The sequence below is a fragment of the Fusarium pseudograminearum genome, chromosome 2, assembly GCF_000303195.2.
Source record: "Fusarium pseudograminearum CS3096 chromosome 2, whole genome shotgun sequence".
Classification (NCBI taxonomy): Eukaryota; Fungi; Ascomycota; class Sordariomycetes; order Hypocreales; family Nectriaceae; genus Fusarium; species Fusarium pseudograminearum.
In genome coordinates, this window is record NC_031952.1 from 229,388 (window position 1) to 252,365 (window position 22,978).

At 46.3% G+C, this 22,978-nt stretch overlaps 10 protein-coding genes across 10 annotated transcripts, besides 1 other annotated feature; 4 read left to right on the forward strand and 6 right to left on the reverse strand.

Moving 5' to 3' along the window:
• Positions 1–60: 60 nt before the first annotated feature.
• Positions 61–1,579, reverse strand: FPSE_02342 (uncharacterized protein; the record flags this gene model as incomplete). The annotated part of the gene is made up of 6 exons (XM_009255461.1): positions 61–146; positions 197–520; positions 576–587; positions 793–881; positions 1,000–1,145; positions 1,382–1,579. 6 exons carry the CDS (start codon positions 1,577–1,579, stop codon positions 61–63), a joined length of 855 nt encoding a protein of 284 aa, XP_009253736.1.
• Positions 1,580–2,484: 905 nt separating this feature from the next.
• FPSE_02341 (uncharacterized protein) lies at positions 2,485–3,297 on the forward strand (the record flags this gene model as incomplete). The annotated part of the gene is made up of 3 exons (XM_009255460.1): positions 2,485–2,743; positions 2,798–2,963; positions 3,012–3,297. The coding sequence occupies 3 exons, from the start codon at positions 2,485–2,487 to the stop codon at positions 3,295–3,297; spliced, it is 711 nt and encodes a 236-aa protein (XP_009253735.1).
• Positions 3,298–3,721: 424 nt separating this feature from the next.
• On the reverse strand, positions 3,722–5,813 carry FPSE_02340 (uncharacterized protein; the record flags this gene model as incomplete). The annotated part of the gene is made up of 4 exons (XM_009255459.1): positions 3,722–4,557; positions 4,603–4,767; positions 4,826–4,963; positions 5,015–5,813. The coding sequence occupies 4 exons, from the start codon at positions 5,811–5,813 to the stop codon at positions 3,722–3,724; spliced, it is 1,938 nt and encodes a 645-aa protein (XP_009253734.1).
• Positions 5,814–6,328: 515 nt separating this feature from the next.
• FPSE_02339 (uncharacterized protein) lies at positions 6,329–10,147 on the forward strand (the record flags this gene model as incomplete). Its single annotated transcript, XM_009255458.1, has 6 exons — positions 6,329–8,339; positions 8,392–8,580; positions 8,645–8,704; positions 8,774–8,821; positions 8,868–9,023; positions 9,075–10,147. 6 exons carry the CDS (start codon positions 6,329–6,331, stop codon positions 10,145–10,147), a joined length of 3,537 nt encoding a protein of 1,178 aa, XP_009253733.1.
• Positions 9,791–9,813: a microsatellite.
• A 696-nt stretch (positions 10,148–10,843) lies between the features above and the next one.
• Positions 10,844–12,081, forward strand: FPSE_02338 (uncharacterized protein; the record flags this gene model as incomplete). The annotated part of the gene is made up of 4 exons (XM_009255457.1): positions 10,844–11,035; positions 11,092–11,134; positions 11,187–11,639; positions 11,696–12,081. The coding sequence occupies 4 exons, from the start codon at positions 10,844–10,846 to the stop codon at positions 12,079–12,081; spliced, it is 1,074 nt and encodes a 357-aa protein (XP_009253732.1).
• Positions 12,082–12,260: 179 nt separating this feature from the next.
• Positions 12,261–14,332, reverse strand: FPSE_02337 (uncharacterized protein; the record flags this gene model as incomplete). Its single annotated transcript, XM_009255456.1, has 3 exons — positions 12,261–13,182; positions 13,233–14,199; positions 14,257–14,332. The coding sequence occupies 3 exons, from the start codon at positions 14,330–14,332 to the stop codon at positions 12,261–12,263; spliced, it is 1,965 nt and encodes a 654-aa protein (XP_009253731.1).
• Positions 14,333–14,761: 429 nt separating this feature from the next.
• FPSE_02336 (uncharacterized protein) lies at positions 14,762–16,185 on the forward strand (the record flags this gene model as incomplete). Its single annotated transcript, XM_009255455.1, has 2 exons — positions 14,762–16,078; positions 16,135–16,185. 2 exons carry the CDS (start codon positions 14,762–14,764, stop codon positions 16,183–16,185), a joined length of 1,368 nt encoding a protein of 455 aa, XP_009253730.1.
• A 172-nt stretch (positions 16,186–16,357) lies between these two features.
• On the reverse strand, positions 16,358–17,542 carry FPSE_02335 (uncharacterized protein; the record flags this gene model as incomplete). The annotated part of the gene is made up of 1 exon (XM_009255454.1): positions 16,358–17,542. The coding sequence occupies one exon, from the start codon at positions 17,540–17,542 to the stop codon at positions 16,358–16,360; it is 1,185 nt and encodes a 394-aa protein (XP_009253729.1).
• Positions 17,543–19,153: 1,611 nt separating this feature from the next.
• Positions 19,154–20,345, reverse strand: FPSE_02334 (uncharacterized protein; the record flags this gene model as incomplete). The annotated part of the gene is made up of 3 exons (XM_009255453.1): positions 19,154–19,878; positions 19,927–20,076; positions 20,129–20,345. 3 exons carry the CDS (start codon positions 20,343–20,345, stop codon positions 19,154–19,156), a joined length of 1,092 nt encoding a protein of 363 aa, XP_009253728.1.
• A 674-nt stretch (positions 20,346–21,019) lies between these two features.
• Positions 21,020–22,747, reverse strand: FPSE_02333 (uncharacterized protein; the record flags this gene model as incomplete). The annotated part of the gene is made up of 2 exons (XM_009255452.1): positions 21,020–21,412; positions 21,461–22,747. The coding sequence occupies 2 exons, from the start codon at positions 22,745–22,747 to the stop codon at positions 21,020–21,022; spliced, it is 1,680 nt and encodes a 559-aa protein (XP_009253727.1).
• Positions 22,748–22,978: the final 231 nt, after the last annotated feature.

Genomic DNA, 22,978 nt, shown 5'->3' on the forward strand with positions numbered 1-22,978 from the left:
GATACCAAGACTCTTCAGACTCTCTACTCTCTCACGAGCTCCCATAAACTGCAGCGGCATCTAAAGGATGTCAGAGCAATAAATGGAAGCGAATCCAAGTTTGGCGTCCTTGAGTGCGTCCACAAGTTCGTCGATTGTTTTGTCGACTACAAGAGGTTAGTGAAATTCTGATAAGGACATGGATGTAATCTCTTACACCTGCGGACTGTAAGCTCTTTGCTATAGACTTTGCACCATTTGAGACCCTGGTCGATACCGACGCCGACGCCAAGACCTCCACAACCGGAGGCAGCGGCAGCTAGAAGCAATGGAGTGCTCAAGCCACCTGTCATTGTAGCTCCTACTGTCGCAATAACCAGAAACGCGAATCCGACCAGGTATCTACTGCTTTTGATGTCTTCGTTGTATCGTCCCTTCATCTTTTGCAGCACCTTTATCACGTTCCTCTGATGGTCAGCGAAGGCGATTGTGGCCAGATTGGTGTGTATCAGGGCGAGATGGAGTTCCTCCTTGCTGACAGCTGGAATCGTAAGATTCATTAAAAATTGAATATTTTTGATACTCTGTCCACTTACCAGTTCGGTCATCTATAATTTTGGAAATACAAGTCTGAATTTGACCTGCAAGAGATTGAAACGGCTCTAGAGATGAGAGACTTTGTTGCTAGAACAATTTAATCTCATCCATGTCATTATCGGAATTGCGTTCTTCATTGGCGCAGTGGTTGGCGAGCTGTTCAGGCGTTATTATAACGACAAACTGTATTGACGTTCGACAAGGACATCTGCCTACCTAGTATCTCAATGTAGTATTGCTCATCCTTTCCTTCAGCGAAGTCCAGAGCTGACCGATATTCAAATTGCCTTTCAGAAGCTCTTTGCCTATCTCTGTCACATTTACGCCATTGCTTACGAGTGATGCATGTGTGTCTAAGGCACAGCCAGCAACATGAAGTCTGGAGGGGGTCAGTTGCGGTTTTGGTGTTAAGATGTAACGTACGTTTCAGTGAGACCGCTACGGTCAACAATCATAGAATCTTCAATAGCTAGATTGAAATCAAGCTCCAAAGAAAAGAAAAGGTGAAAGTGGGTGAACCTTATCCTGATCTCGTCGGTAAGGTTCTGGCCGACTGAAAAGACGTTCATCTGGATGGGTTTCGTCGCCCGTTCTTGGAGAATGATTGTACTTTGGTGGCAAGATTATTGTTGAAATTCCATCGAAGGCTCACGTCGCTACTTTCTTGATCAGGATCACCAGTTTTGTGGAAGGCTAGATCTACCTTTAAAGGGAGAAAACATGGAATTAGCTTGCGTGCTTGTCATGTCGCGCATACAACGGCGGCAACTTTACTAATCATTGGAAGATATCCACGTTTACTTACTTCGATCGGGACATAATGATCCCGGGTAGCGCAGGCTAAGGATGGGGTGATGGACCAATCTTGAAACAGAGTTGTTTTTGCGAGATGTTCCATCAATTGTTTGTTAACAACCCTGCTCTGTCCCCGTCGGTCCAGATGCCAAACCTGCAGCCTGACAACTGGTGTCGGGGTTTCAATGTGATCAACTATCTCAATCATGGTGGCGTTCAAGGGGGCACGAACTGATTCATAAAAATATGGACAAGGAATTTGTAGTTTGTAGTGTCATGGGTGCTTCACAGGAACAAATATCGTCTTGCAGGCATTACATAGTGGTATATTTGAAACATGAAGCTGCAGTGGCCTATATACGGCAGAAGTCAATCAACTCTATAGAAGCTCAACGTGGGACGACTATTGAGGGTCAATGTGGGAAACCCGCCACTGTTCGGAATCATTTTCTCGGATGCATACAAGGAGTACCCGTCGGATTGTGTTGTGATCCCTTCGTGTAACAGTATGAGTGCTTGCACAGTACTATATTTCACGAATTGACGGCAATATGTTTGAACAGAACATTATTTTAGCTTATTCAGACTCATTAATCCTCTCCTTTTCAGCAGTAATAAAGATTAAAATGCACAGTAGATTTCTGCGCGAACTTACATAATCCAAGCTGTAACCCACATCATAGATCAATGGCTCCAGCGGGCTCATTCGCTTGAAACCGTAACACAAATGAATCACACCGTGACTCAGAGCGGTTACGTGAATATGAGAAGCCGCTGTCCAACACAAAAGGTATAGGATTGACAGAGAGACAGTGAAGTGGGCCTTGGACCATAGGAGTTCAAAAATTGACTGGTCACGTTGTACTCAGTGTCACAGTGAAGTAGCACACGCACGTCGAATAGGACAAGCCACCCACCCGTCGGGCGCTTATCAGAGCCAAAAAGTTAAAATGTGGAAAAGAAAGGCGAGGCTCGACGAGAGAAGAAGCCGCTCCCGCTCTGATTCACAGACCTCAGACCCTTGAGGCTTTCGCCCTTCTTTTCTTGTTCGTCTTAGACTCCTCTCCTTTTCACTACTCAAGGAATTCCCTCCATCAAGCTAAACAAAAAAAAATGGATCAATACGACCTGACAGGCTCGGGAGACCATGAAGAGTCGACTCTTCTTTCTGATCGACAAGTGGACACCGTTGCCGATCTGCTGGGTGCGATCGAAAACCCGATCTCGACTCTTGATGGAGATCCAATTCGCGAGGCGTGGTTAGCTTTCGAATGTCGTCGAAGCTGTGCCGATTTCTATTTGAAGTTATACCTCGAGACACTGGATCGAATCAGTCAGACCTGCGCTGATATCGACACAGGCCCAACACAAGGTCAGATCTTCCCAAATTAAGCATGAGTCAGTGCAATTGCTTACAAATCAACAGCACTGTCAAACCAACCTCCATCACGAATCGAAAGAGACATGGTCCGCCTCAAGGTGTGTACTGACACAGCCCTCCGTGATCTGGCGGTCATGGAGAATATCCTTCTCTGTACGCAGGAGAATCAAAAGACCCAGTCTCAACCCTTCTCACCGACGGCATTCTTTTGGTAAGTCCAACCTTGGGAGATCTCGGATCCTATCTGATATTGTAGCAGCACCTGTGCTCTGTGCATCTCTGCGGTGGTCGTCCCATTTAAAGCTGCTGCTATCCTGTCGGGAGTGGGTACATTCGTTGGAACCATGACACTAGCTGTGCCTCCGATTTGGGGGTCCTTGCAGTGCTATCATGTAGACTGTGCCTTGCGCAAGGTACAGGAATTGAAGCGATCCTTTGCGGAGGCAACTATTGATGAAGGAAATCGGCTTGACTTGGAGAGATATCGGTTTTCGAAGTTGAGGGGAACTCTTTCTAAGAATCCCCGAGAGATCAATGATAGTTAGGCCCTAGGCGAGAGACCATGGGATAATTATATGTAGTCTTCTAGTCTAGAATAACCTCTAGATCCTGCTGCACCTCCATCTGCTGCTGTATCATTTGATAAAACACCGCGGTTGACTTCCTTTTTATGAATATGAAGCTACACATCGCCAGAAGGCGTTCCGTTGCGCATCCCTATTTCTTGCATAGCATGGTCCACGACGCTCGTTGTGGAGTGATGGGCCATCCTATCCGTGACACATTGCGGAACAAGCCGATATTCATCATGTATCTGCATTGGGATGTGTTACGAAGCCTGGCGACTAGCACGGAGTGGTTGACTTTCGTGTTGATCCATCGATCTTTCGTCCCTATGGAACACCGCTATGACTCTTCAAGATAGGCAATATTCTCGAATTTAAAATCTAGAGTCTACCTCTTATCAAATCACATTTGATGATCTAGCTGTTCCTGAAATAGGTTCAACCCAATGGTCGTTTCAGAGACTGGGACGTTCTCCATATGAAGTAACGCATTCTGGTCTCCACCGAATACCCGCTGCACTTCTCTGGTGGGCAGCGAGGATGCTAGTAGCAGTTTGAAGCACGTGTTCCTCCCATGACTAGATACATCCACAAGTTCTACCAATCTCAAGATAACTGTTGCCATATCATCGAGGTACTCCTCAGTCTCGTAACGGTTTATACCATCGATGAGGCAGACTACCGGTATGCTTGGGGGTATTTGGCCAAGTAAAATTCGAAAGAGATCGCATAATGTGTCAATATCTCCCATATTCCGTAAACAACTGTGCACTTCAGGACTGAGATACTGAGTCGGATACTGACGTAGGACCTGGGCAATAAGCGAGCGTATCATGACAGCGCCTCCGTGGTAATCGTCCCACACGAGGTGACGACCACAAAAGAACACAAGACTGATGAAGCGTCCAGTCTGTCTGAATGTGAGAGATAGCACTGTGCAGAGTGTAGAAAGAGGAGAAACATCTCCTGCAGCTCTAAAGCTACCATGAATAAGAAGCTTGGTCGACTGGGCGCTGTCGATCCAGCTCCGGAACAACGACATTGTCACTATCTGTTGAGCCCGACCTCGGTCTTGTTGAAACATCTCTTCAGCGCGGCCTGCTATGTGCTGCAAGTCTACCTCATCCAGATTTGGAATTGATAATTGAGACCAGAGCTGTCGAGGTGTCAAGACAGGCAATGTCAAAGGCTGGGGAGTCAAAGGCCTGGACGGGCAAGGTGAATGTGGCAGCCAGTTTCCTATCATAATTAGCGAATCGTCAACATAGGATGGACCGAGCTTACTCTCTTGATCCTTTAGTAATGAGAAAACTTGGTTGACTAAGTTCTGCACCCAGAGCATACTCTCAGTCTGAGCATGCTGTTCATGCATTATTGCTCCGAGACCGACATGCGTCATCGTGTTGCCTTGAATAATTGATGAAAGGTCTCCGGACATGCGTTCATTGTCTGTATTTGAAGTAAGTTCCCAGCTAGTGTTGAATTGCCAAACGAAGATTTGACATACCACCTTTCATACAATGATAAAACGACATCCTGGCCTGATTCTCTAACTCGTCGCAAGAGCTCTTGATGGAGGCCAGACTTTGGACAAGGTTTGCTTGATACTGTTTGCCGCCGAATATGGCAGCAACAGCCCTAGTGGCTACATAACGCTGTTAGTTTCTCTACTTTCCAACGCAAGAACTATTCTCACCTTGTACACTTGTGTAGAATTTGATCGAACATTCGACTGCCTCAAAAACAGCCACCACAAGATCGGTCGATGCTTTGATTACATTCTCATCCTTTTCGAATGTTTGGAGATAGAGATCTATCTTGGCAAAGCAAGCCGGTAAGCTTTCCAGGCTGGAAGTCACTTCATCACGGACTTCAGATGCTTTGCTGTAAGCCTCAACGCTGTAGTCAGTCGCTTTGATTCCGAGAATAGGTTCTTGATTCACACTCACATCCACCATGAGATTTATGACACCCACAATGGGACCAGCAATCTCTGAGTTTGGTACAACCTTCCCTATCTGTTGAGGAATAGAATGGTGGTTATCTAGGATGTTTCGTATTGCTCTTCTAGCCTTGCCAACGGTCTTGGACTGGTTATTGAAGTTATACTCGTTTTGCGCGTCTTCCAACCTAGCTTGTATATCATCCCATTTGGAAAGGTGTCGAATGCTCCATTTTGACTTAATATTTGACTCCTCATCAAGGCGTTTCATAGCAATGACAAATATGTTGTCCCAGAATTCCATCTCTGCGATAGGTGCTGGCATTGGCCGTGCCTGAGAAGGTGTCGAGACATTGGGTACCGTCAGGCCCTGGGAACAAGGTGGAACAATAGCGACGAACTGGCCTTGATTTTTACTGTACCGAACTTTGCTGACATCGAAAGCTGGATGGTACTCTGTCAGTCGATTCTCGATAAAATCGACTTCTGGAGTATGAAGCTCAATTTGTGGACGCCGCGATGGGCGGCTAAGTACTGGCTGTGTGTGCATCATGTTGTTCGATAACTTAGCAAGAAAGTCGAGAAACAGGATTCAACATGCCTTGGAAGAAGGAAGGGGGAGATGGAAAGAGGGGAACGGACGCGGGGGGCAAAGATTCGACAGCCTGATGTAAAGGTGGTTCAGCTGTCGGGAGCCTGACCAGGATGATGAGGATTACATTGTTTCTCATCCAGTCCCTCCAGAGCCTTACCGGCGAACGGCGCCTAAGCGCCAAAGATGCTGCATGCTTCGCTTCTGTGAGACGCAAAGGCCCAATCGCTTCCAATATTCTGCTGATACCTACCGGGTTCGTGCAGATGCTTCAACCCTATCAGCTTGAACAACTCACAGAGCTATCTAATTCGACGCACTTTCGTCTTACGTGGCGGGGATGGTTTCACATTCGATATCACGCAATACATAATATCTCTCAATAACGCCATATATAGAGGGGGCGGGATTCCTTGCTGAATTGCCAGACTCTTTACCCACCAAGTACGATATCCTTTGTTCGCACTATTGAAACCATGAGCTCACCGGCTGACAACTCATCAACCGCTGAGTCACACAAAGACGGTGGTGAGCAGAACACACCAAATGAACACAAAAGCAAAAATCAAGATGAGGCAACAGACGAAACGACGCAAGACTCCCAGTCGCTGGAGCAGAGGTTCGCCGCAATGGAATCCAGAATGAAAATTGTTGACAATGCCTTCAATCTTGGCCAAGCCACAGACGTGTTCGTGAAGCAAGAATTTGGTAATGACATTTCATTGGATTTAATGTCACCGGAAGAGGTCAAACAGTTTCATTCAGCTGAGCTTCAGTTCTACTGGGATGCTATGTTTTTCATGACAAGGATTAGGCGCTCGAATGAACGGATACTGGGGATGGAGAAACTTATCAAATCAACACGGGATGCAGAAGCAGCAACAAAGTCGAACATCTTTGCGGAGCAGGTGTCAGAAACTTCGAAAACCATTAGCATGGAAGCCTTTCTGAACGGAGTTCGGGCTCAAGCTCTCCGAGTCGATTGGGAAGTCTTCATCGCTAGCAAAAAGGGCCTCGACGAATCTATACTTGCCCCTATAGAGGTTGTTTCTTCTGATCCGGAACCACAAGTCATACTTCGACTCGATCTCCCCCATGCTGGGGGTTCTACTATGGCAAAGTCTGCTAGTCATCGTCCCACGGAAAAGACGATCTGGGGGCAGGACCAAAACTCACATGGCGAAATATCATTACCTGAGAGGATTAAGATCCACTCAAATCCACTGGTAGCCATCTTCTGTAAGATTATGGAAGAGACCCAATGGGGCTTGGCTAAGGATCAATCAATGGTATTTTTACGACCATTCAAACAGTTGGTCTACTATGAAGAGAAGCTAAGGGAGCACCTTTCAACACTGGAGAAACAGTTTGAAGGCTTTGATGGAACGCAACGTATGCCAGCGACACCAGAGGTGTACGACGGTGGCGATCTGATGATTGGGAAATCTGAGAAACCTCCCGAATCTGACTTTGCCAAAGATATTCCTGTCAAGGGAGCTGATGAGATAGAACCACCATCAAACGACAATCAATTCCAGATACCACAGAACGGAGGTGCGAGTGGAGACGTTGAAGGTGAAGAGAAGCTTGGCTCTGTAACGGGGCTGCTTCACTTGCGGTGTTTAATGGATTTCTATGACAATACCATTAAGTCAAAGCTCAAACATGTGGACAGCCCCGACTGTACGAGCATCTCTTTTAATGATCTTTGGCATTTGTACAAGCCTGGGACCCGAGTTATCGATCAGAAGGAGAAACAAGCATACATCGTACTTCGCATCCAGACACCACGTCACATGGTGGAAGACCTTTGGCTTCGATGGAACAAGAAACGGGCGAGTAAGGAAGACAGCAGTGACGATGATGAAGAAGAGGACGAATTCCCAGTTCTTCTGCATTGCGTGTACATTGATTTTGACGGGAAACAATTTGGTCCCGTTTCAAAAACATTCAAGATACCGCAGTATGGAGGACTCAAGGACATTAGATCATTACCTGTCTATCCTTTTCGTTATGCAAAAACCATCGATCTTCATGATAAGCTTAAAAAACACGGGAAGATGCTCCTTGACATTTCAAGGTTCAAGCCTATGTATTACATGGGCTATACCTTGGATACGCGGGACGAGATCGACAGCCAGGTTGTGGTGGATTTCAACGAGGCCCTAGCAGACGAGACAAGGAGGAAGAAGTGGGAACCCACCATCGCACCTGTGAGCACTGCTCCCGATGACAGGGATGAAGATTATTGTGCAGCGCCTTGCTGCGATGGCCAAGCCATACACGATGGCGAACACATCGACAGCACGTTAACTGAAAACTTTGTTCGGAGCCTTGTCCCAACGACATCTTTGCGGGCACCTTCCCTCTTGCTTTCTCCGAGGCCACTCGAAGATATCCCAAGGGATGGACAGGGGCTCAGTGATGACGAGCTGATAGTTATGACATATCGAGTATTTGGATTCGTGCTTCGCAGTCGCAAATGGGGTCAGTAATCTAACCTTACCGATGCAAAGCAGCAACTAACATTAATGGATAGCTCAACTCGATCTTAACTTTTTACGTTACGAAGACGTTGACGCGCGAACTCTATCTGTGAAAGCGTTTAACAGGCTTGAGTTGCCAGACGGCCATCGTGAAATGGTCAAGTCGCTTGTAGTGCAGCACTTTCGCTCGAAGCAGACGTCGGTTACGAAAGATGAGCAGACTGATTTAATTAAGGGAAAAGGTAAAGTGATTTCAACCGTTCTTTTCATTTGACAATTATTAGTTACTAATGAGCTGTTGTACAGGAAAAGGGCTTATCCTGCTATTACATGGAGCGCCTGGGGTTGGAAAAACTACTACTGCGGGTTCGTCATTCATTCTTTCTTTCTTGGATTGTATGAAGGTGATGGACAACTAACTACGCTCACTCATAGAGGGTATTGCCGAACTTTTCAAAAAGCCACTGTTTCAAATCACCTGCGGTAAGACAAACCCTCTCTCACCTTGACACTATCCTTACAATTACAGGTGATCTTGGCTCCACAGCTCGTGAAGTGGAGGAGGAACTCGAGAGAAACTTTGCATTGGCCAGTCGATGGGGTTGTATCTTGCTCTTGGACGAGGCTGATGTCTTTCTTTCTGCTCGAGATCGCATGGACTTTGTTCGAAATGGACTTGTCGCCGGTAAGTTGGAAACAGTTTGACCTCCAAGTAAGCATTCCGCTGATGACACAGTGTTTCTTCGCGTACTGGAATATTATACGGGCATCCTGTTTTTAACTACGAACCGTATTGGGGACTTTGATGAAGCTTTTGCTTCTCGAGTTCACATGAGTCTCTATTATCCTGAACTTGACGAGGAAAAGACAATTCGAGTTTTTGAGCTCAACCTCGAACTCATTCGAGATCGATTCAAGCAGCAGGGCCGCGACATCGAATACGACGACTCTTCAATCGAAGACTTTGCACGAGAGCACTATCTTCAGCACAAGTTTGGTCGATGGAACGGTCGTCAGATACGTAACCTCTGTCAGACAGCTTTGGCATTGGCCGAATATGACGCGCAAGGAGAAGAGCTCGACGCTGAAATCGATAAGAGCGTTCCAGTGAATCTGAAGCTGCGATATTTCAAGGTAGTGCAGAAGGCATATTTGAACTTTGCAGAGTATCTAGGCGACATACGCGGGACGAAGGGCGATCGCAGGGCTATCGATTTTGGACTGCGGGCGAGGCAGGACACCCCGTATCAAACTAGACCTAGTCGTTTTGCTCAAAAGGCGGAAGAGATGTCAGCTCAAGACTGGAAGGGGAATCCTCCTGGATTATCGTCATCTGATTCTTCACAATATCGTATGCCTTCTCAGGGAGATCCATTCCAGCCTCTCAATCATGGTCAAATGTTCGCTGGTCAGAATACGAACATGCCACCTCAACAATACCAGCCTTATCCACAACAGCAGCAGCAGCAGCAGCATCCACAACACCACCACCAGCAGCCGGTGGCAACGGTGGATGGTATGGGCTATAACCTGTCATCTGGCTCGGCATATGTCGGACAAAGTCATAACAATCCTCGCATGATGCAGACCCAACAGCCTGATGTTCAATATATGCAGTATCAGCAAGGAAGTCATGGAGCTCCCCGAAATATGAACGTCAATCTGCAAGGCTCTCCTGTTCCACAGAATAACTTCCAGGGACAGCAACAAGAGCAAAGATACAGCAATGTTCCCCAGGGCCAGGGACTTACTTCACAAGTACAGGTTTCGTCGATTAGCATTGCGGACAACTCGTCTAGTTACAGCTAAACGAGCGAGGGTTAGGGTACCTCGTGGGCAAATATTGTTTATATGCTTTCTTTTAATACATGTTCTTTCGTTAACTTGTAAACTGTCTCAAAAATAGTGCTGCTGTTTTGGAAGTAATATTACTATACAACTGAGACATTTTCCAAACCATAACTTGGAGCATTACTGTTAGATTTTGGGTACTACTACGGTTAGGAGCATATCGTTTCTTTCTCACTAAGGACAACTGGGCAACTTCACTTGGTGCGCATTACGACAAGATGCAGTGTTTCAATAGTTCTCTTTCTTTAGCTTACTATATAAATATAAATAGTTTCGGAAATACAGCATTTATTATACCCACCGGAAACTTAATGGCTGTTAATAAAAATGACAGGCTATGTAGCGAGCCAACACGTACAGGGGGAATATCCACATACTGGCCAAGCCTTTAATCTAGACCCAGACAGACCTAGCTGATCACAGCAAACAGTAACGAAACTATTGACAATCCCCTGTCAGAGGATCAGACGAGACACAAAACGAGCGTTCGGCTTTGGATCTAGAATCCAATAGCGCATCTGGCTCTTGATAGTGTCGAATCCTTCAAAGCCAGCACAAGCACCAATTCACAGACTACCTTTTATTTATATAGATCCGCCTGTTCCATTTTGTCTCTGTTTCTACCGTTCTGACCTTTCTGCAACATCGATCGCAATGGTAGCCCTCAAGTCTTTCCTCCTTTTCTGTGCCCTGAGCGCCGAAGCTTTGGCCGCTGCTGCTCCAGCACCAACATGCGCAACTGCGCTCGGACCCAAGTCTGTGAAGTCTGTCCCAACAGCTACTACAACTGTTGTTGAGAAAATCACGATTGTCAAGAAGTTCATCCGCAAGGTCAAGGTCATTGTTGTACCACGACCCAAGACAACGACCGTTAAAGTCACCGATTGACTACAACCACCGAGATAGCCGATGCCGCTACCAAGACTGCTACAAGCGTAATCACTTGTAAGAAAAAACTCGTTCCATATTCTGAACATATTGCTGATAGTTTATTTAGCCGAGCAGACCGAGTACAGCACTTCTACCAGCACACACGTAACAATGACCGATAGTATGACCTACACGACCGTCTACATCACCTCAACAGTACCAGCTCCCGCTGGTTTCACTCCTGTTCTCAATGATCCCTCGTATGTCGCCAGACGCAAGGTCCGCGCCGTTGAAAACAGGGATACAGCCATTAAGCCCCTCGTTACATCCGCTTTGTATCCCCAAAAGGTTGCCTGTACCGTCAAAAAGCCCTCTTACTCGACCAAGACTACCACTATCACGGCCCAGGGACCACGAGTCACACTAAAGGCTGCTACAAAGACTGTCATGTCAACTGTCTATTCTACAATCACCACTGTCTCTTATCCTCATGATGTCAGCACCACGACTACCACGACCAGCTATCCTACAACAACCTCTTGGACCTCAACTACTTCTACCTCTACTGTTACCAACACTGGTAAGTTACTACAATACTCCATCATTTTCTACCCCAGAATAGCTAACATGTACAAGTCACCATCGAGTCTGATATTCCCACCGCAACCGTATACGCTGCATGCAGCAGCAATAATATCGTGAGCACCGCCAATAACGGAGGACGTATCGTGGCATGGAAGAATGTTGCTGCTACCGATAATAAACCAGCTTCTCTCGGCAGTGGCTTCACTGCAGAGACTTGTTGTGTCGAGTGTCAGAAACGACCCTTCTGCCGTGTCACTCTTTTCGACAACTCCACCGGCACCTGCTATGTTTACGTGACTGGTACTTCAGGCACTTGCGCCAATGGAGCTCAGCCTTTCTTTGGAAGCTACTTAACGAACACTAATGCCCCAGTAACACCTCATTATATATTTTCCAATGGTCCATGCGGTGCTCTTATAAATGGTGGTGGTAGCTGATCTTATTATGCATATATATTATATCCTAGCAACTTGTCTAAAATAGATTTGGAATAGATTATAATTACCTTCTAGTTGAGAGTCTATCACAGACGACGATATACTAAAGGTTATATGTATAATTATTTCTGTAAATTTCATTGATTGCTCATTTTCGGGCGCCAATCGGACGACCTAGTCTAGTTGATATCCTCGCTAAAGAGAAAGTCAAACGCCGAAGTATCCATCATGAACAAATCATTGAATGACTGATCCTGACCGCCCGTAAGAAAGTCCATAGTGATATTATGCGACCCAGCTGCTGTGTAGATATCTGAGCCGAGATCGCCCATATTTCCATTGGCATCAGCTGACAGATCAATGTTGTTACTACTCCAACCCGATGGACCCCCCTTTGGCTGGTCAAACGATCGCCCGTCTACCTGCAAGTTCAGACTGGGTTCCGATGGCCCATGCACTCGCTCGCCCCTCTGCCTTGAAGCTCTCTGCTCAAGAACCTTGAAAAGGCCCCCTGCATAATTCCAGTATTTCGCAAGCTCTTGAAGGACTTTCCAAAAAGTGTGTAGTATTTGTCGAGACTTGGCAGCCAGCAAGGGTTTGTTTGTGCTAATCTCGTTGATGATGTGAATTGTCGCAGTGAAAACAACGTGGTTGCTATATAGCCATAGAGAGGATATTAAGTCCTTGCTGAGCAGAACTTCAAAGAGGGACGCAATCGCGACTGTAGCTTCTCTACAGAGTATAGCGTCCTCTTGTGTCTCAATGGGAGCATCCTTCCGGGACTTTGGCGCAGGACGATGGAGCAATAAAACGAAGTTGTAGTATGTGAGATAAAAATAGGCTTGCCATAGATCAAGACACGAAATTGTCAACTGCAATGATTTGGGTATCGAAAGCATTAAATTTCCAAGAAACTCATCAGCTTTCTTAATAGCTTCGAGTTTTGCCTCTGCAGTCGCGCGGAGTGACCAGCCCTTCCTTATTGTTTCTGATATAATCTTGCACAATTGTACATGGTATATCATAAAGTCAATCTCTGCTCTAGGAAGATGTTCAATGTGATCAGGCTGGATATCTGGAACGTCGCAATCATCGAGGTTGCTACAAGTGTCAGAAATGAACGCGATCGGGGATACATATGCAGCACTCACATAACTTGAGGTCTACCAGCTGACACAGACGCGATTGTATCGAACTGGAAGAGAACCCACCACAGACGAGTATAAACGCGCTTGTAAACCGGCATCATCGTTGAGTGGCTCGTATCTCGGTGCAGTCCTATAGCCATAGCTGTTCTCGTAGCAATCCCAATCCAATACCAAGCGTTGGCGTCGGAATACCATGTCAAGAGAAGAGGCACTTGGATATAGACAAGCCTGTCAGGCCAAGTTTCACAATCAAAAAGCGTCTTGGTTCTGTGAAAGAAAACAGAAAGAAGGGGAATCATGCTCTCGTCATGTGATGCCAGAGTGTGGGCTCCGACTAGCATTATTGCATTGAGAAGTGTCAAGCAGACTGGATCGGCCGGGTCTTGGCCATGATACTGCGTCATGAATATATCTTCATCGACTATCGGCCATCCACGGTTAATTGTGTCAAAATAAGCTCTTACCAAGCGTATCTCAAGCTGCTTGTCTGGACGTTCCAGCGGTTCTCCTGTGACACCGCGGCTTTCATACCAGTCCTCACTGGTCTCTACTTGACCGTTGTTGAAGTGAAACACGTTATCGTAGTTCACATTAGCAGCGTTTTGGCGGAAGAGATAGCTACAGTTTGAGAGCTCGTTTCCGATGAAGTGTGCGCGAGTTCGATGTCCCATCTCTGCGTCTCTGGCATCGCTATCATTCAAGACGTGGGCACCGAGTTCGAGCTCGCCGCCTTCCTTTGGAGATGGGATTTCTGGTACAGTAGTAAACGATGATACCGTCCTCGGTGAGTCAGTTGGCTGTCGCGGACGGAGGGGAGCTAGAACGGCTAATTGACGAGATTGTCTGACTTCTTTCTTGTTGGGACACGGTCGACATTCAGGCTGGCTGTGAGTACAATTTGTACAAGGGACACCTTTGTCAACAATGTCACATCGAATCTTTCGTCGACGGCAATTGATGCAAGCGCGTCCTAAGTCGATGGTCATCAGATGTAATGGTGGGAACAACGGGAGATGTATCAACTTACTAGTTGGCCTATCAACCCGAGATGACTGCGTCCTTTTCGCCGCGATATTCTGGGAGTATAAACGATGACTAGACATGTCAAATCTCTGCCTTTCGATGTGTCGGAGATGTATTTTCTTGTAATCCAGCTCTTGGTCCAGGGTGGTTGATGTTGTTGCTGGGTTTAGTTTGGTCGTCGTTTAATCTCGTTTCGGAGGCTTCGGCCAAATCAACCAATCATGTCTAATCCACGGCCGATTGAACGGCAAGACTGTCCAATCAGATCCTTGAGTGTTATCACGGCGAAACTATCCAATCACAACAGATCAAGCCACGGCATCATCACCAATTACGATGCTACATCCAAGTCGAGGCATGTTATCATCGACAAGACTGCAGGGCGTCCTCATATTTGATTAGAAATTCATGAAGAAGATCCATTGCAACTAGAGTATTTATATGAGGTCTGCCCGCAGTAAAGTGACTATCCGGTGTCACCTACATTGACCAACTGTATCAATATCACAATGCCTTCAAAGATTCTCAATTATATCCCATCACGGGCAAAATCCTCTTGTAACGTCGAAATTGACATTCATGGACACTACGAGTCCAAAGTCTATACTACGGGATCCACGGTCCAGGGTTTCATTCGACTCGCATCCCCGAACAAAACTCCGTTTCAGTCCATCCAAGTCAATTTCAGAGGCACAGCTTCAACTCGCCAAGCATTTCAGTATGGGACGCCCTTGACAACACATACATTTATGAACATCGCTATACCGATTTCAGAAGACTTGCTTTCCGCTGGTCATGTCCTCCAAGCTGGAGAATCGCACAACATTCCATTCATATTCGAGATCCCCAGCGATCTTTCCTCCAATGCTTGCAGTCATCAAAACACAGCAGTGAGGGAACGACATTTACTTCCACCACCGAGCATCGGGTCATGGATAAAAAGCGATCTCACGGATGGCTCGACATATGTCGATTATTCCATTCGAGCGCGACTTGTGCTCGTAAACGATGGCTGTGCGGATGAAAAGTTTGTCGAACAGAACATTTCTCTCAAAGTCATTCCTCTGTTTCCTGAACAACCGCCCATCAACATTTCTTCCTTCAACTCGCAATACTGTTTGTCTCAGACAAAGACGATAAGACGGAACTTGGTCGGCACCAAAGAAGGAATTCTAAGGGTTTCAACTACGCAGCCTAGACCAATGACCCTGAACCTGGATGACCTTCAGGCATCAGACTCTCAACTAGCGATCGATCTTGAATACATCTCATTGTCGCAAAAACGCACGCCACCGGATATTCGCATCAAATCAGCAGTAATTGAGACTGTTACAAGCTTCTCGCTGGGCCGCGTTGGTTATCTACCCGATCACGATGACACAATGCCAAGCACTATGTCTGGGGTAGCTCCATGGGTAGCTTCACACCCTCTAGTTCTACAAGGAGTGAGAGAAGTGAATTGGGAGAAAGTCGCGGATACCAGTCCTATGGCAGAACCAGAGAGAAGAGCTTCAGAGCCAATTGAAGTTGTTCCAGACTGTGCTAGAACGATGACACCACCAAGCACAACTCGGAGTTCCATTGATAAGGACTACAGTCAATCGGATGCTCTTATCTACAAAGCTACTATGACACAGCCTTTCATGCTCCCGACCGAGAAATTGCTATTCCTTCCCACGTTCCATTCGTGTATGGTTAGCAGAACCTACCGGATTCGCATAACTTTAGCTACGAAGGCGCATGGCGCAACGGTTTCTCTTGTTGTACCATTCCAGATAACTAGCGAAGGACGTACCACCCCCTACGATCCTATACTGTCTGTCTGCGTAAGTACAAGGATCAATTATTAATTGAGAGACAGAAAGACTAACTTCGCACAAAGTATGATAGTGATTCCGTGACTCGCGAATCACCTCCTCCATACAGTAGATGAAGGTAATTTTGAATCATTTTTAGACGTATTTAATTTACTATTTATCTCTTCATTGGCATCAATGTCCCAAATATCTCTCACCAATGGATAGAGAAGTAGTGATACTAGACATACATAACCTTGGCTACTGATAGGGACCAAGATGTTGCTTAGCGATCTCAAATAAGTTCAATCAGACGTATCCCAGTTCCTTCAGGATTTCCATCTCAAGATCATCGTTGTCTTGTTTCGTAAAGACGTCAACATCTCTAGCATTTGCTTTCCGGACCCATCCAACTCGAACATCCGATGATAACTCAACCTTTTCCCTCTCCAGCCACCGTGGTTGGAACCGTCGGCCGACATTCTCTATTGGGCAACTCTTTTCTGACACATCCATCACCCGAAGCGCCTCCAACAGTTTGATAGCCGATTTACCCCCGGCCAACAAATGTCGTGATTGTTCTTTGAAGAGTGCGTAGTAACTGAATTGCAGACTGCATAACCCTAGTTGTGCATCTTTGTGGCCATACTCGTATGCAAAAGGAAAGAAGCCAGCCATTTCCCAATCGATGATAGCGGCTAGATGCCATGTGCCACTTTGGGTACTATCGCGCTTAATGAGGATGTTGCGAGGTTCGAGGTCATCGTGACAAAAAACAACATGCTTTTGGAGTTCGACCAAGTCAGCCTTGGTTAATTCAACCCGGTCCACATTTTCCAATCGAGACTCCACGACGAAGCTGTTGGAAGACGAGGTAGCACTGAAGTTGGTCTTGTCGGGCGCAGCATCACCCGCAAGCTTGGCTAGAAATTCTTTCATATCGGCATGATACCCAAGCTCTGGACCGCCAATCAAGGACACCTTCCCGTCGCAGTAGTAGGGAGTCCCATCCAAGAACTTGCGGGAGTGGTCACTATCCAGGGTGAGAGTCTGCAGCTTGTATATGGCGGCAATAATTGAGTTCATCAAATCCTTCTGGGCAGGGCCATCAAGCTTATCCCACTCTTGCTCGAGTGTGACAGCGTCGGAGACAAATTCAGTGACCGAATATTCAATCCGCTGTCCTTGCGCTGTGAAGGTTGTGCCAACGTCTAGAACCTGGGGTACAAGGTCAGGCAACTGGGAACTGGCGAGTTTCCGTATAGCAGTGACTGTCGCGAAATGATCGCTCGAAGACTCTAGGCGGACCAGAACATGTTGCGGAGACTCAGCGGGGGAGGTGTCCAGGTGGATGCCAAAGGTACAAGTGGTGAAGTTACTCGAGATAACGTTGCATTTTTCTTTGAATGTGTTCTCCAAGTCAGACACGGAATTCTTTATCATAGGGATTCCAGACAGGATGCTGTAATCAGGAGTGAGGTCCTCGGTAGCCATCTTTGAGTATACGAAAATGTGCAATGAGGAGGAAGAAGTTGTTGAATTATTGACAGGAAAAGTGCTGATATTTATAAGTGACGGCAGGAGTAGTACAACTCAGGTGGACATATGCTGTGCTTGCATCACATCAGCTTGGGGATGAAGTATCGGCAAGTTGCAAGCGCACAGGCGTGATTCACAACAAAGAAAGCTGACAATTCACTACACAAAGCCCCGCTTTACCTGCCGCAAGTGAAACATGTGCTCCAAAGCCTTAAATGGTATCATTATGTTGTCATTTACATGAGCTCATGACCACGAGACAAGGAAGGAACATTGAGACAACAATGGGATACATTCAAAGTGTATTTATGTTCACTTCGTGAGACTAGTAATGCCGACATGTCACCACATGATATTATCATTCAACTATATAAGTGAAGGCATGGTTATGATATGTCAGAGTGCTAAATAAACGACTGAATGTGCTAGTCAAAACCCTCCGTAAGTATAGGAATTTAAAACTGAACACAAAGACAAATCATAAAGTGTTTTCCTTCTGATATTTCCCTGCACACAAAAGCCAATACCAACGTTCCCTGACTCACCACTAGAGACACTCAGACTGCAGTGAACACTGGTCTCATTTCTTGGGGCATGTGCATATCTTGGTCGCGCCGCTATAGTTAAATCCACAGTTTCCACATCTATTTGGGTCAACAAGCGGCTTGACAGTAGTTTTAGCCACTTGGAAGGAAAAGAATAAGCAGTGTCCCTAATCTTGCGTACTGGAAACTTACTTGCTGTAGGTTTAAAATTGGTTACGAAAGGTGAGATTCTGGATATATAAAGTAGCTTTGAGAGTTTGTTGGGGATTGTTTGAACGTGATTTTCAAGTGAGTGTTACTGCCTACCTATTTATACTTATTCTTGTATAGAACCTTTCCGCAAAACTGGCCTCTCATTGTATGTATGTCCATGCTGCAAGTACCAAATCACAGTCAACATACATTATTTAACACTGCTATCAGTCACATGAAGCAACACTATTCAGAAATCGTTTCTGCCGGCGACATGTTACACAATGTCCTTTTGTTTGTGACCTTGAACCAACTCTATGACGTCCTGGACAATGTCATATGGTCAGAGATAACAAGTGTAACAACGTTACAGGAAGGAGTTACGAGACTTGTGTGATACAGGCTGGCGCATGATTGAATGCATAGGACAAGGCCCTCTTTTCGTCCTTGGAGATATTTCTCGTGCGTGCATTTGCGGCGTGTATATATAACAAACTCCCCGGATCCGAAGTATCGTACATAGACAGTCAAGGTACTTCCAACTTAGACGCTATGAACTGTATCGAAGAGATCCCAGTGTTGACAGGCACACGAGAGTATGGTAGCAAGAGAAAGTAACAATCATAGACTTGAGGAGAGGAAGTGTTTACACCCAGAAATGTTGCAAGGCAGTATTGGATTTACTTTTCAATAACATCTTGTTTGTAGGCTAACTACTTAGAAGCTATATACACTGTACTAAGATAGTAAGATAAACGACTATCTCAGGTTATATCCTTTCCGAAAAATCGCTATCCACTGAGGTTAAAACAGCTTCTGTAGTAACTACTTAAGCAGCGTTCTCCTCAGCATCCTCTGCTGAACGAGGGGGACCGCCAGGACCACCTCCCATTCCAAAGTCAGGGTTGGTGTGTCCACCATCCTCATATCGGAAAACAGCAGGGGTGACCTTGTTGGTTTCAGTGATGTTGACACCATAAGCCAACCAGCCAAAGATACCCTCCGCAACGGTGTCACCAAGAAGAGTCCACTCAACAACAGGGTCGTAGTCCTGGTTGGCAGCCTCAGCAAGAATATAGTCGCGAGCGTTGGTCATCAGCTCTTGAGTGTTGGTGTTGTATGGAGCAAGACTCTCAACCTCGTGAATCAAGTCCTGGTCGAAGTAGGTCTGGCCGATATGGCTGCTGTAGATATCGTTTCCAAGGGTCTTGTTCTCGAACAGAGTAGCGTTGGCATGAGCGAGAAGGTGAATGTGGGTAGTGCGGCCGGTGTAGTGGCCTGGGAAGAGTGTCTCGAACTGCGCAACACCATCTTCGTCGGTTTGCTGGATACCGCGGCCAAAGGTGCTGTTGATGTTGGTCTTGTCGTCGATGTTTCCATTGCCCTGGTTGTTCACACCGCCATAGACACCAGTGGAGTTGCAGTGCCAGATATCGAGATACAGTTCGGGTACAGGCTCACAGGTCTCAACGTTGATGATTTGGTAGTCGAGGATGAGATCAACACCCTCCTGGTCCTCCTTGAGGTTGCGACGAATGCTCTCACCACTGACGTCTTCTATACGTTAGTTCATATCACTTCTGTTAGATGGTAAGAACTTACAGTAGGGTCCGATAGTAACCTCGGGAGTCAAAACACACGAGTTCTGTCCAGCAAACAGAGTCTCGGCAGGTGTGTTGGGCGTATAACCCAGGTCAGTCTTATTGTGGTCCGTGTTGAGCACGTCCTCGAGATCGCGCTTCTTGATACCACCTGGAGCCACATTAGAAAGGCACGAGTCAAGTAGTGGATGGTCAATGCTTACGCTTTTGGCGGTGCTCTTGGATCAAAGCGGATCGGCGCTTGATGTTGCGGTCAGTCACACCTCGAGCCTTGAGCTTCTCAGCACAGTGACGCAGAGACAGTCGCTCAGCAGTGATTTCGAATGAGCGACGCTGTTGAAGCTCATCGTGATGATCTTCACCTGGGTGAGCCGCGGTCAAGGTAGCGAGTGCTAGGACGATTGAGCTGGGAAAACGCATGATGACTGTGCAGAAGAATAGCAGTAAAGTGAATGAACTCAAGAGGCTGATGGAAATAAACCACAAACCGAGAAAACTGTTTCCTTTTATGTACGTTCGGGGCGTCACGCAACGCATTTCTTGATTGATATACTCGTGTCTGCAATCATTTTTGCCATCTTTTTTACCGTCTTGGCAATGTTACGTCGAAAATGTTCCGGTGTCTATCAACTGCTTTACTTGGAAAAAAGGTTTCATGCTTAATGCTGATCTTTACAAAACACGATTGTATCATCGCGATATGAGTAAACGACTCCTCCTTATTCGCTGCGGTACATGTTGCCCCTTGCTTAATCTTCGGCATGTGGGCAGACGTTCCTTGATGAGGTCCACAGGCGGCACGGGAGGCATCCGGAGAAAGAAGGTAGAAGTGGATAAGTATGCATAGATCCATGTACCTGAATCTGATAGAAGAGGGTTTTCTGTCTTCCCGTCACTTTGTATTGCTAGTCTCCCACATGTCACCGAGTTACCCGCGGGAAGAACCACTATGGGGAATGAGACAAGTGAACAACTGTTGAGAAAGTTCAAAACAGTTCCGAAATTCCGAGGGACGCGATTGTGGAAGATATGCTTATATTTTAGATAACCACTAGGTAACAGGTCAATGCCATCTCAATTCAAACCATAACACTCTACATAAACAAAATAGAAGAGTCAAGGTTAAACTCAAGCATGTTAAAGTCAAATGCCTCATGGGATAAAGAACCTGCCATGTTCACCCCAGATGAAGCAGAATTTTCAACTGTGATACTATCCCCACTGTAGGGTGATAGATTCGGCGAGAACGACCTTGCTTGCTTATAAATACTATCCCGTTTTGCAAATGATGGTGAGGTAACAAAACTGGAGTCCTTGTTGGGTACTTTGACTTGACCAACAAGACTGTGTCGAGAAAAGACGTGGTAACGCGTTTCCAGCTTTTGAGTTACATCCGGATGCCCTTCCGGTGAGGGTATCGTCAATCTTGGCATTTCAGATCTATTTACCATCGATATTGCTGCCATTAGTTCATACGCGTCCTCTTTCTTCACAGAAGTTAGTATACTATAACAGGAGTCGGGGCTAAATCTTACGATAGCTGTTGTGGCTTCACATTCAAAGAACATGCTTTCAAGAAAATCCATGCATACTTGACAGTATGCTTTCACACCTTCCGCCATATCTTCTGGTATAATCTTTAGCGTATAATTTGCGTGGGCAAGTATGCGAAAACACTGGTAAACAGAAACAGCGATGTCCAGGTCAAGCGCAACGCCATCTGGTTTCACTGTCAACACAGCTTGTAGAATTTTAGCCAGTTCTATGGCGCTCTCGTAGCATCGTATCTGGCATGACCTAACGAACTCTTGGTCCAATGCCGTAAGTGTAGGTTGAGGTAAGGCCTCGACAAGGCCCTCCATGGTAAGGCGGTATATGTTGCAGTGTGCCATGTGCCAATGAACATGAATTGAGAGGAAGCTCGAAAGACTTGAAGAGTGGGCGTGTAATTGGATGTTACGCGTCGATGATTGGAATTGGGTCGGTAGTTGAGATTGATAGTTGTTGAGCTCTAGCTGAAAGACGTCGACTTGAGACCCAAATTCAGAATTTCCAACGTCAGAGGCAACAGCTTGCTTGGTGAACTCCAGCACGCGATAGTTGATATTCATCATGCGAATGACTAAGCTTAGTGTGCTGGGTGATTTAGCTCCAGGACTATAGTGTGTTGGTTCCAAGTAACCGCCCTGATCGGGAATATCAAGGTCGAAGTTGGTATCGTGGGTCGGAAGTTGGATGTGGAGTAGTCTTGGTGACGACAAGGTAAATTCCTGATAACCCGCCGACATGACATTGTCTATGAGATACAACGACCACATTGTCCTTCGACAACACTCTTGAGTCAGAAAATCTAATTTCGGGTCGTCATAGTTGAGCCTGAGACCCATGGCAGAGCGAATAGCGATGGCCGTCAGAGAAAATGCACTGGTGAATCGACGCCGATATGCTCGGTGCTTGATGATGAAAATCAAAGCTTGGACATTCGGAACAGAGGGGTTCTCCAAATCTTGGAGAATGAGAGTTTCGGCTCTAGCAATGAATTCGTCTCCCCACTTCACCATCCCAGGGCCAAGGTCGTGGTAGACGGAAACGATGCCAATGAGAGATAATAAAAGAGCTTTGTTAAAATTCTTGCTCCGATATTGGTCCATTACCAAGGCACGATGCAGAAAGGAAAACGCTGGTATATGCCGTATTTGTGTGAAGAATATAGTCAACGCCTTGAGGGCGAGCTGCTCCGAAGGCTCATAATAGCCTGGCGCATCTGCAACAGTATAATCGACATTTTGTTCTTGAAGTGAATTGTCTGAAGCATCGGTCATGTCTTCCAGCCCCTGGGGTCTTGATGGGGCCGGCCTGATGTCTGGTGAATATGTAGTTCTCTCGGAGCGTTCAGCATAAATAGTCCCTTCGTGCCTTTTGCGGGATCTAGTTCTGACTTGGGAACTCTGCGAATCAGATGATGAGTCCGGAGATGGTGGACCAGGAGAGGGCGCAACGGTCGATTGTGAATGTGTCGGATCAGAAGCTCGTCCAGGAACAGGATAGACGCA